The following is a 12,600-nucleotide window of genomic DNA, read 5'->3' as shown; positions in this document are numbered from 1 at the left end:
CAGGAGCGGTGTGCGAGGAGAAGCCGAGGCTGTCCGGCCCCGCGTCGCCGCCACAGGCCCCGTCTTGGTGCTGGGCCTCCGGGCTGCTGTGCCTGATGTTTGGTTTTCAGGCCTCGGTGCTCCTGACCGGCAGCTCAGAGCAAGACCCTGGGGGCTGTCCCCGGCGGCTGGGGGCTGTCCCAGGCGGCTGGCGGCAGCGGTGCTGTGCAGGTGCTTCTCTCAGGAGGTATCCTCTCCTCCGCCCTCCTGCAGTAGGTGTCTGTGCTATGGGTAGCGTGGAGCTTCCCGTGTTTAAATCCAGCAGTTAAACCTATGCCTAGTGGAAGAGAGTGAAGCGCTCTGGTACCATGGAGGATCTGAGACTGTCTCCTGCACTCACTACTTGAATACTTCAGCCCTTTTGTTAAGGGACACAATGCTCTCATCTGTCTGAAGGCAGTGGGTATAGTTCTTACTTTGCACAAGACGAGAGTTCACTGCACAGGAGGGTAAAAAGCCCTCCACCTTGGTGCTTAATGTCACTTCCATTTATACCAAGTGATGTAGTCACATGTGTAGGGGCCAGCAAGTAAGTATTGCCATTCCCAGATGAGGGCATTAGTTTTGGCAGTGATACTTGAGTTTCTCTCACTCCAAGCTAACAAAAAAATATTTAATTGAAGTGAAAATACAATAGAAAATATTTAATTACAGTGGAAGTATTTGGTTACAGCTAAGCAGAACAGCTCACAACAGGAAGGGAGGAGTGAACCGTACACCCATATTCATCTCCAGAGTATTGTGGAGCAGCAAAGTTAGGGTCATGGCTGGTAAAGGTACAGTCCTTTCAAGCAAAGGAATATAGTTAATATTCGTTCTGTTTTTCCTGTATCCTAGAGAGACATTGCCCAGCCTGAGCTATTGAATGAGAGGCAGGATAATCCCTGGGTTTAGTAAAAAAAATGGAACCCCTGCCATAATGCAGCTTCACAATGTACCAGAAGAAGGTACCAAAATACTCCCCTCAGCAGAAGGGTGGGATGGGGCTAGAGCGATATGTGATAATGAAACTCCAGCTGTGAACTGACAGCTGAAGAAGAAACAACATAGAGACTAGAAATAAACTACAGTAATTTTCCCAATTACAGTCTATTTATTGTCATACTGAGTCTTCTGGAATTCAAATTTGAGATGCTTTCCATCTACATTAAGATGCTAAAATGTAAGATGACATTAATTCTGTCAGAGTCAAGAACTAAGCATTAGTAAATTCTATGTGTATGATCCAGATTTTTGTAGCACCTACTTGAACAAAATTTGCTACCATCTAAATTTCACTTTTGAGTACAATTGATACTCAGCCTGTGTTTTAGGAAGTGATTTTTCAGTACATCTGGGCAAGGTCTGAAATCAGAGGACAAGTATGCCTGTGTGTTAGACTTGCTTTGAAATATTTGTGTGTGTGCCAATGCTGAACTCTCTTTCCTTCATTTTGGTAGTCGGGGAGATAGTACTGAGAATAAGGAACTCCTTTGTTTTGACATAAAAGATAGATATTGCAATGCAATGTTGCAACACACAACTGGGTGAGGAGCCCTTCAGAAAACTCCAAAACGTTACTGAGAACCAGGAGCTGAGAAGCCAGAATTTCTTCCTGTTTCCCTGAGGGAGGTTTTGGTCTTTCTCCAGCAGCATCACTTTTCATAGGTGTATGTTTTATTTAAAAACATCTAACGGTGATTTTAATACAAGAGCTCTTCTTAGTCGGCTTCTTACTCTGTAGTTACTTACGTAGGTTTCACAAGGTTTGGCCTAGCTAGTATCCAACAATCCATTGTGCTGTGGTTGTTGCTGTTGGTATAGTTGTAGCATCACTTATTATTAGGGAATTCCTGGCCATCCCAAAGCAGCAATGAGCTCCGGAATCCAGGGCATGTTAGACCTAAAAAGTTTGTAGTAAAGAACCCTTTGCTCTACAAAGCGAGGGTGGAGGTGACGATGTTTCAGGTAATGATAAGAGCCAGGGAAACAGAAAATGGCTTAATTAGTGTAAATTTCACATATTCCCAGTCCATGTTCCCAGGATTGCCACATACTTGTCTTAGATGTTAATGTCCAGGCAGCATGAGGAATAAGGAATGGACATAATGAACTTGGTGCTGTGTTATTTAATCATTAAACTTAGATTTTCACCTTTGCCTCTAGCTAGTTAGTCCAACGTTTGACTGATACTAGTAAAGTGATGTGGAGTCTTCCCTGTCCACATTTTTTACCTGGTGTCACTCAGGCTCCTACATGAGGTGATCTTGAAGGACACAGTTCTTGAACCATACGCTTTAAGTTAGCCTATGTATTCACTTTTGTGTTATATAAATAGGACAGGCAAGGGACTTCCAACAAGTTTCAGAAGATTTATAATCTTTAAAAGGACAATTACTTGACTTTCATTCTAATTTATAAAGAAATCAGAAAAATATTATTGGAATTGGAAGAAATTTGAATAAATACCTTTTTTTTTCTCCCTTAAGAAACAAAGAGCCTAATATAGTTCTTTAGTTTTCATGAAGAGTTTAAAATGTTTGATTCATGATGAGATGTCTGCAAACTTTGTGTAGAAGTTCTGATACTCTTCTTTGGAACTTCTAGAAAACACAAAAACGTGTTTAGGAGATTGCACTAACTGCAGAGAGTATCTACTCTAAACTGCATTTGGGGTAGATTGTGTTATCTTTAATACACTAGTATGTCCTAAGTTATTGCTGGTGATTTTTTTCTTGGATTTGCTCAGCCTGACTACATCAGTGAGAGTCTTGCTGTCATCTTGCTCTGGAAAAGCAAATAAGTATGTGATTATGTTTGTTTTTTTTTTACTTCAGCACATACTAAAAATCATAAGTAAAGTGGTTCCTTCTAAGTGCTTAGCTTTCATCAAGAAGTTCCCCAAAAGCAACTTATAAAGAAGACAAAAAGGATGCTCCTTTGCTTTAGTATTAGAGAGATCAGAAGTTTTAATGTGTTCTCTAAGTTTTGCATTTACCTGTGATTCTCCAGATTTTAGTATTTTTTTTTTCGTGTATCATAAATTTGGTTTACTGAAACAAACTTAGTTTAAAAATTAAAATAATTATATTCAGTAGCACAAGACTGATGAATGGGACAGCCTAAGCTCAAAGCAGAAACAATGTGCATATTATAATAATAATATAATATATAATAATGTCCTGAATTCCTGACAATAGGATTTTAGTTCATTAGCCCAAAATAATTACTTTTTTCCTAGTTACTCTCAAATAACCTGCTGACACTCAAATGAACAGCTGAATCTTCTCAGTATCATTCTGATTTTTAAAAATAATACTGAGTTCTGAGGCTTTGTTTATTAAACGTATTGGTTCCTCACTGAAAAATAAATTTTTTATAATCTGTAATCTGATTTTAATGACAAGAAGAACATCACCACCAGTAAATGAGCTTGTCCTAGGAGAGATGAACCCAGGTGGTTCAGAGCTGGATCTGGGCTCCTAGGAGCTGGCTGCTCAGTGGTGGGATGGAGAAGGATTCGGAGAGCTCAGGCCAAACTCCATTGGGAGTCCCATTGTTCATGGGTTTTGATCTCCTCCTCTCTCTGGGCTTCTCCTTACCTCACCTCGTTATTAATATACAGGCACATAAAGAATTTCTGAAGCATTAATATGATTTATCACATTTCTTTGTTTCAAACTGAATAAATAAAGTGTCTAAAATGTGGAAGTTCGGAAGTTGCTCAACTACACAGCAGTGCTGCTTAGCCAGCTGCATATTAGTCATTGTCTCTGTTCCTTTTTTCTCTATATTCCACAAAATTTCAAGCTGACCTATCACTCATTTAAATTTTTTATTTTTTTTTTTCATAGCTTCAGCCTCAGTACCTTAACTTTTTGTTATGTTTTGTGGGATGGGAATACCTCTAGCTTTTGTATGGTTTTGATGCACCTAAACCATGTTGAGAATTCAGAAAATTTTGTACTTTAATCATAGTAAAAATTGCTTATGACATGTCTTTTTGACCTGCAAGGCCATCCTCAGTGTCCTGGTAGTTTGCAAAACCATACTAACAAATAAAGTTTATAAATTCTCTATAACCATATGGTTACAATGGGTGCCACAAGAAAGCACATGTGGTGGCAGTGACATGTTGTTTGAGAAATTTGGTCATTACTGCCTGTTGTGAATAAGTGAAACTGAACTGATATAATCGATTAATTTTTTTACAGTCTTCATTATTGGTACCAGATATTAAGCTAGAATCATTTTCAGAAGGTGGCCCTGTTAAAAGTGAGGGAGAAATCCCATTTAAATATTACTTGAAGGAACGTCAAACAAAGAAACAAATTTTTAAATCTTAAGTATTTTTGCTGTTGTCCAAATGCCTGAAGAGCTGAGCGAGGAGGCTACCTGGTCACTCTGCTGACACTAGAATGCAGGGGGCATTGCTATGTTCATAGGCAGGAGATGTTCTGTACGCAGCAGCTCATGCCTTAAGGCCTCAAATTCAGATGGATACATAGCATTAGAGTAAAGAAAAGAAAAAAAACTAGGTGCTATACCAGCTATGCATCTGTTCTGGCTTCTGAGGTAGCACTGCAGCACAAGGTGACTCCACGTAACTGAACACAAACCTTTTCTCTGTTCCTGTCAGCTTCATCTCTCTGCGGTGAAACTGGCGGAGTTGCACAGTGATCTAAAAATACAAGAAAAGGATGAGCTAAGCTGGAAAAAACTGAAGGCTGAAGGGCTAGATGAGGACGGAGAGAAAGAAGCCAAACTCAGACGCAACTTAAACGGTAAGGTGTATCTTTGAAAGAAGCCAAACTGAGATGCAGCTTGAGTGGTAAGCGATTATCTTTGCAGAAGGAGTTGAATCTTTTCATCAGACACAGGTGTAGTTGGATGCCTGTGTTTGTATTTGAACCATTAAATAACAGGTTGTCTTTCCAGACACTGAGCACATAAGTTCTTTGGAGGTCAGTAGAGGGCTGCAGGAGGCTAACAGATTCCTTTGCTCCTGATGTTTTCAGAAGAGGACATTAAACCTGGCACCTCCGTGTCTTTAAACCATCAGCTTTTGCACTGTGAGCTGCAAAATCCAGCTCTCCAAGTCAAGGAGGTAGCCAGTCTCATCTTTCCTGCATCCAGCTTGATCTAATGTTTCTGTTTCTTTTATTTCCTTGCAGTCATTATGACTAAATATGGAATGAATGGAAGGAAGGACTCTCAACTAGTTGATACCAACTACATTAAAGACGGTACAGAAAGTGATACACTAGATGATCCAAGACTGGAAAAACTATGGAGCAAGGTGAGTTTTCCGGGAACTGGAGCGCAGGAAATCAGTGCTTCTCCACTGAACTATTGTCTGTGTCTTCTGAGAGTCTCCAGGCCTGGTATGGGGTAGCTTTACTACTCTGCTTTTAACTACTGGCCAAGCTGCTGTGCTCTGAGGCTCATATCTTTGTGCCCTGAGGGCATCCCACTTGCATCCAAGTCACACCTTGTGTGGCATGTTCTCTTTGCCAAAGCAAACACCCACGTTAGTGCATGGAGGATAAGAACCTGGGTCCACTGAGGACAAACAGTTTTTCCTCAAATTTCACCAAACTCATGATTTCCCTTTGTGTGAACATTGCACTATGTGGCAGTATACCTGTGGTGTTTTTCCTGTTTGTCTTATTGTTGTTTGTGGGCTTTTTTTTTAAACAGATGCATTTAAAATAGAACCATTTCATAGACAGTTTAAAAGGGAAATGTATAGTGGGGGGGTGTTAAATAAGGACTTTCCCAACCTGGTATTCAAGTGAAATTAATTAAGCATAAACCCAAGAAAATGTACTGTCAGTCTGGGCAGTTAAAACTGGCTAAGTCATAATCATCAACAATTTAAGAATTCAAGTTCTAAGAAACAGGTATTCAGGTAAAGCAAAGAATTCTTACAACAATCCAGTGCAGTGGTAGTAAACCAGAGTAAAAAATTTGGGGGTTTTAAAATGCTACTGTAACTAGATACAGTTCTGGTAAAGGGACATGATGTCATGTGCTTTGGGGAACAGTAAAGTGCTTTAGATAGAAGTATTCTCTAAGCCAAAAAAGGGTTGGGGCTGAATAAGTATCAAAAATACTCACTTTTGATCATGCATTGCAGCAAATGAGTCACCAGATTTGTGGCTAGTGCTCCAGCTGTTTGGCCAGTACTTCCCTAACTGCTGAAAAGATCCGGTGAGGAGCAAATCACTGCAGAGCAAAAGCACAGCACTGATAAAATCTTCACTTGCCAGTAGAGTAAGATTGAAGTCCCCTTACAGTTGCACATGGAGTTCCATGCTCTTATTTCCATATTAAACTGTTTCCCATGGAATAGAAATGACAGACACTTTTCACTGGGCAGTCCATAGCAAGTCTAGCTTTATAAGTCTGAAGCAAACTTTTGACATGATTAAAGCCACCATATCCATCAATGTCTAAATCCTGACCTCATACTAGTATAAAGGGATTTAAAATAAAAGATTTTAAGGAAAATCTGGAGTTAGTAATTTTCTAAATGTGAAGGGAAGTGACAAGTAGTTTTGGCAGTTGAGTGCACTTAAAAGCACTTGGCCTGGAAAGTGTAATGTACTCATGTTTCTTTCAGGCCAAGACCTCTGGGAAGTTCTCTGATGAGGAGTTGGATAAACTTTGGAGAGAATTTAAGCATCACAAAGAAAAGATTCATGAATATAATATTCTGCTGGAGACCGTGAGCAGAACAGAAGGTGCCTGAGCATTTCTCTGACGTTGTGAGATCAGTACAACTCTTCTTCTCTGCCCGTTGCCTCCATTGTTTCCAAGTTCCTTTGAAACTCCTGAAATCTGACATTTCTGTCAGAACTGTTTGCAGGTGCTGACATTTCCAGATACTTGCTGGGTTTATTTCTGCATTAGCTGCCAAAAATCTTGCCAGCTATTGCAAATGTTGCCATTTCAGTTTTCTGATTCTGCCTGCATTTGAAGCAGAGAAGATGCAATCAGATTAACCAGAGTGGCCATAGTCATCTACTGGAAATTATGCAGCAAGCGTAGATCCACTGCTGCAGAACGTGGTGCTAAGGTCTGCAGACACGTGTGGTTTATCTCAGCAGCTGGGAGCCCAAGAGGATATCCTTGAATACCTCAGGCACTGAGCCTGAGGTGTTTAAAGCATCGAGGAGCTGAATCCAGTGTGCTATACTAATCCAGCTAAAATTGTTAGAGCCAAAGTATTCTAAGGCTTATAGGCAGTTTGATGTTTGCATTGCAGAGTTGAAGCTGGAAGCTGCTGGAAGTCATTTCAGTATCAGATCTCCTGATTGAATCATGAAATGCCCAGGGAAGAGGGCACAGGACTCATCAACCATCCCTATCCCATTTCTGTGGGATATGGCTAACCTAGGAAAATAAGAACTTTTCCTTATTAAGACCATGGCTGTTAGCCAGCAGGAGTTAAAAGGCATGTCTGTAATATCACCCCCCAGAGTACAGAGGGGCATTGACCTTAATATTAACCCACAAAAGTAATTATGGCTTCGTAAAGTGAGGTTGATGCTTTATTTACCCTCAGCTCAAATGCTAAGAATCATCTTCTATTTGCCTGAGATTTGGGGGACATGTGGAGCTTTTCATCTCTCAGGCTTTGAGCCACCATCCATAATGCTTTTCTTTTTCAACAGATATCCACAAAAACGTTATCAACCCATCTGAAGAGAACCTGGTGAAAGAGGAAATCTTGCACAACAAACACAGAGAACTCAAAGAGAAGCTGAGAAGCATCAATCAGGGGTTCGAGCGTTTGCGTAAAGTCAGTCACCAGGGATATGACACAACCAGTGGTATGATGCAGTGGGGCTTATGCTTGTTTGGGATTCATTTAATTTTTAAAAAATGGAAAATTGGTGGTCAAGTAATAAGGTCTAGTCACAGTCTCACAGTACGTTGTGTGACCACAAAGAGCTGGAGAGGTGCAGCTTGTTCTGTTTGGAAGCCAACACTAGAAGCCTGGATGAAAGGATAGGGACAACCTGTAAAGAGGATGGTTCTGTCTTCCATGCCCATGTGACAGGGGATACTGCACCTTCAGCCCCAGGAGGGCAGGTGAGACAAGATGAAGGTCAAGCAAGGCTGTTACTCAATTCCTAGTTTTTTGTTTTGTTTTGTTTTAAATACTTTCTAAAGCAGTACTATAGTTTTAAGTTAAGTGCTTCAATTTTTCTCCCTTTTGAGCTAAATAGGCCTATTAGTCATGCAGTGCTTAATGTACCTGTATGTATGTATGTGAGAATGCATGCTCACCTTCCGTACAAGCTGGACTTAAAAGCAGTGTGTCCAGATTTTCACCCAGTGGTATGTGTTTGTTTAGAATTCGAAGAGCCAAGAGTGATTGATTTATGGGACATGGCAAAATCAGCCAATTTCACTGAGAAAGAACTTGAATCTTTTCGGGTAAGTAGACTTCCAGATAGATCTGTTATGAAAAGATATTTTCCCACATAAACACTGTCTCTCTGAGTATTCTCCACTTCTGAGTATTTCTGAGTCTCTCAATATTTCTCCATTTCTGTATTACTCTTCAGACACCATAAGAGAGTCAGGCTTCTCGCTTAGTATGTCAAATATGTAAACATGTACGTAATTGGTGATATGCATGGTTCTGCTACAATCAGCAAAATGACAGTTCTAACCCTGTCAGACTAAGTGTTGTGTATTTTAAATCTTAAGGTCAGGCTTTGCTTATTTCCAGTGCACCACATTTCCCTCTCTTACCCATGTTTAATGTAATTACTTCTTCAGGAAGCAGTGCACTCTATATACCCAACAACTTCCCTCTCATGCCCACCTCCTGCACTGCTAACTTGCCATGTTTTACCTGGGTTGAACTGCCCCAAAAGTACCATGCTGAAGACTGCTTTTCCAGGAAATATTACAGAAATTCATCCCTGTGCAGTTGATACTGGTTTTATTTAATTCAAATTGCATTGAGAAGATGTAGGTTTTTTTCATCTGACTCTGCTGGTTTATCAGAACAGATTTTGATTGATCATACTTTGGAGAAGTAACTCTTCAGGACTTCCCAGATCCTCTTCACCAGAACAGACCTGTCTTGTTACTGTGAATGTTGGGACATCCTAGGAAAAGAAAGACAATAAGAATCACAGTGCCTATTAAAAAAGTCCATGAAAGCACGTGCTGATGCCATTCAGCCTTGCTTGAGCTGAATTCAGCTGAAGTTGTGTCTCCTCCTGACTGGCAACAGTACCAACCTTCATAAGGGTTTCATGCTGAAAGATGCAAGTGCTACTGCTCTGCTGGTATAGCATCTGAGAGGAGCAGCTAAGATGACCTATCAGAGCAATAAAACCCCAAACTGATGTCCTGAAAATAGTATGTAAAACAGACTGGACAGCAAAAGGAAACTATCTTCTTGTCAGAAGTGTTGAAAACAAAATTTCTTTGCTTTAAAAAATGAAGAAGATCTATTACGGTGATGGGTTTATTTTTTTTTTTTTAATTGTCTTGAAATGGGAGGAATTTTGTCACCCCCAAGGACAGAAACACGCCAGTAACCAAAATTAAGTGGTCTCTGTCAAACAGGGATTTCATTGTAAGGTTTGTCTTGAGTTTTTCTGGATGTAATGTGTAGAACTTCTGCCACAGGTGGTATAACAGTTTGAACTGTTCATATATGTATCCTAAGATACAGATAAAGTGAATATACTGCCCTGAAGTAGCAAAACGAGCATGCTTGGGTGGGTAGAGATATTACTCATGCTTTGGTCCCACTTGCAGCATACCAATTTATCTTAGGACCATCTCTGATATCTCCCTGAACACCACAGTTAGTCTGGCCAGTCTTTGGGGCAAACGAAGAGGGCTTTTTGTTAGTTTGTTAACTCATCCTATCTCAGATTCATCATAGCAGACTACAAACCCAGAAAATGTGTAAGTCTGAGCAGCAAATGGCAAGTCCAAGACCTGGTTCTGAAAAGAGGGTTTTCTTGAAAACTCTCCTCCTCCCTCCACCCAGGCCACTACTCTGACATAAACTTTTATGTGGCATTCACTGCTGTCACCTAGCACCTCCCCAGCTGCCAGCAGTCCCCTTTTCGGGACTCTGCAGTGGGACATTTTCAGCACCTGCCTTCAAAATTGGGTGTCTAGGTGATGAGGACAATGTATTGTACAGACGTCCTTAAGAAGCAAGGAATTAAAAAAAACTTTCAGTGCTTGACTTAGTAAAATAGCATTAGGGGTGTCTTGGCAAGAAAAGAGAGAGGTAGATGAAAAACCCTGTGAAGTTGTCTGTATTTCTTGTCTCAGGAGGAGCTGAAACACTTTGAAGCAAAAATTGAAAAACACCATCATTATCAGAAACAATTAGAGATTTCACACCAGAAACTGAAACACATAGAGGGAACTGGAGATAAGGACCATCTGAACAGAAACAAAGAGAAATATGCCATGCTGGAAGAAAAGACAAAAGACCTGGGATATAAGGTCTGTATAAATCCAGTGGATGTATATGTTGAAAGTTTACCTCAGTAGCAAAGGGTATGTAGATTATCCCGTGCTGATTTTTCATGTGATATGAATGTCTTCCAGACAGGGAGTTTCAGGCACACCTGTGCTCCATGCCAGTATAATATACACCTAACTGATTTTTAGAAACCTAATTATAAAGTGCCTGAAATCTCCCTGGTCTCTGCTCATCGTGTTGTCACATATACTAACAGCAAAATCTGAATATATGACCTTGATAATTCATTGTCTTACTAAAATTTGTTTGATGTGGTTTGTTTTCCTGCTAGGTAAAGAAGCACTTGCAAGACTTGTCCAGTAGAATCTCTCAAGGTCTTCAACACAATGAATTATAAAAATTTGTTCTTCATGGGATCAGTGTATTAACACAAAACAGATAATGTGGGTTTTTTGAACAGGATGTACCAAGGTGTCCTGAAACAGTAAGGATTGAACAGGGTTGTCCTGTAAGAAAATATTTTTGGCTTCACTTAATTTCCGGTTTTCTATCTGCACTATCAAATTAAATTATTAGATTATAAACTTAAATTGCACATCTGGGATCATATAAATCTTACATCTGAATCAAGTAACAGCCTTTGAAATGAGCAGTCATGTCAAAAGGAAAAATATGTAAAATCTCAGAGTTCCTGCTACTAAAAAAAAAAACACTAATCTGATAGTCAGGAAAGGTATTCTGGTCAATGGGGGCAAACACCGAGGCACAGGAAGCTGAAACAGAAGCCAGAAAGCTTTCCTTTCAGTGGCTGGGGTAACAAAAATATTTCTACTGACTTTGAGCAGTGGCTCAGAGCTGCACTGTGTATGTATCTTTCATGTGGGAGGCAGAGGGAGAGTAAGGAGGGAACAAGTATTAGGTCAGTTCAGTTGACAACAAGTCAAAAAAACAAGTATTAGGTCAACAATGTAGTTATAGACTAACATCTGAAGTTACTGAATGTGTGTGTACAATTCTTTTGTTCATGGTTGCTTGGTTTTGTTACACTTAGTCATTAAAAAAAAATCAAAATGATACTGGCAAGGCTTTCTTTTTTCTTTCATTTTGTGAGAAGTAACCAGACCTATCTTTTGAGCATGCGCTTATTTCTCTAAACTAAAGTTCCCTCACATAGGAGCTTTTAAGACAGGGGGGATAGTTTTGCACCACAAGAATGTGTTTCTGTGTTCTAAACAGGCAAGCCTCTAAAGCAGCTTCTGTCTGAGCTTCTGTTCCACCAGTCTCCATAAAGATTATTGTCTCTTACCCTTTCGAGACCAGATTGTCCTGTCGTGCATCAGAACTTTGCTAAACTTAGAACTGAGCTGCCTGGGCTGAAATTTTTAATAATAGTAATGGTGCCCCTTTATTTCTAAGGGCTGTTTCTCATGAGGCTGTGCCAGGAGCAAGGTTGAGGCAGAGGTGTGCTGTGGGTGCAGGACCGCAGGGCTGCGGCGAGCTGCTCGGGGGAGCTGTCTGCGCGCCTCGCTGCCGGCCCTGTGCCGGGAGGAGTCCCAGAGAGGTCCCCGCCCTCCAAATCGGCCACCAGAGGTACTGTTCACCCGCCTCCTGGGCCCACCCTGCCTGGCTTAAAGGCAGAGTGATCCTACACAAAAGACTGTTTCATGAGGTGCAAGTCGTCTGAACCAAAACTGGCAGCAGTCTTGCTTTAACATTTTGAATAGCTTACTTTGAAGCAGTAAGCTTTTTTTTTCCCCTGCTTCTTAATTTTAATGTAAATTAACATTTCTATTCCAGAGAAACACAGGCTGCCATTATTATTAGCAGTCACCTTAGCAATAGTTCCATTCCTGTAGTTTATGGTGTTATATCTATTTAGTTTAGTGGTTGGTAAGCTGAAATAAGTAAACCCAAAAACAGCTAAAACCCATTTATGAGAAAACAGGTTTGGTTTTTTTTCCTAGATGCTCCATACCTTTTCTTCTCAAAACTCACTTTTCAGCCTTCTTTAAAAGAACAATAGCTGCATTGTCTCCCAGGTTTTATCTTCATCATTTTTTTTCATTTTCTCAAGGTGAAAGCAGAACAGTATTCTGCACTGT

General features: G+C 40.4%; 1 protein-coding gene across 1 annotated transcript; it reads left to right on the top strand.

Annotated features, from left to right (window-relative positions):
- Positions 1-802: 802 nt before the first annotated feature.
- LRPAP1 (low density lipoprotein receptor-related protein associated protein 1) lies at positions 803-11,145 on the top strand. The gene is made up of 9 exons (XM_008937091.1): positions 803-815; positions 1,865-1,986; positions 4,658-4,802; positions 5,193-5,317; positions 6,644-6,764; positions 7,698-7,856; positions 8,384-8,466; positions 10,342-10,518; positions 10,830-11,145. The coding sequence occupies exons 1-9, from the start codon at positions 803-805 to the stop codon at positions 10,893-10,895; spliced, it is 1,011 nt and encodes a 336-aa protein (XP_008935339.1). The 3' UTR covers positions 10,896-11,145.
- The last annotated feature ends 1,455 nt before the right edge of the window (positions 11,146-12,600 follow it).

The sequence above is a fragment of the Merops nubicus genome, unplaced genomic scaffold, assembly GCF_000691845.1.
Source record: "Merops nubicus isolate BGI_N331 unplaced genomic scaffold, ASM69184v1 scaffold21473, whole genome shotgun sequence".
In the NCBI taxonomy this organism is placed as follows: domain Eukaryota; kingdom Metazoa; phylum Chordata; class Aves; order Coraciiformes; family Meropidae; genus Merops; species Merops nubicus.
The sequence above is the reverse complement of the archived record's forward strand: the minus strand, read 5'-3'. Positions and strand labels throughout refer to the sequence as shown.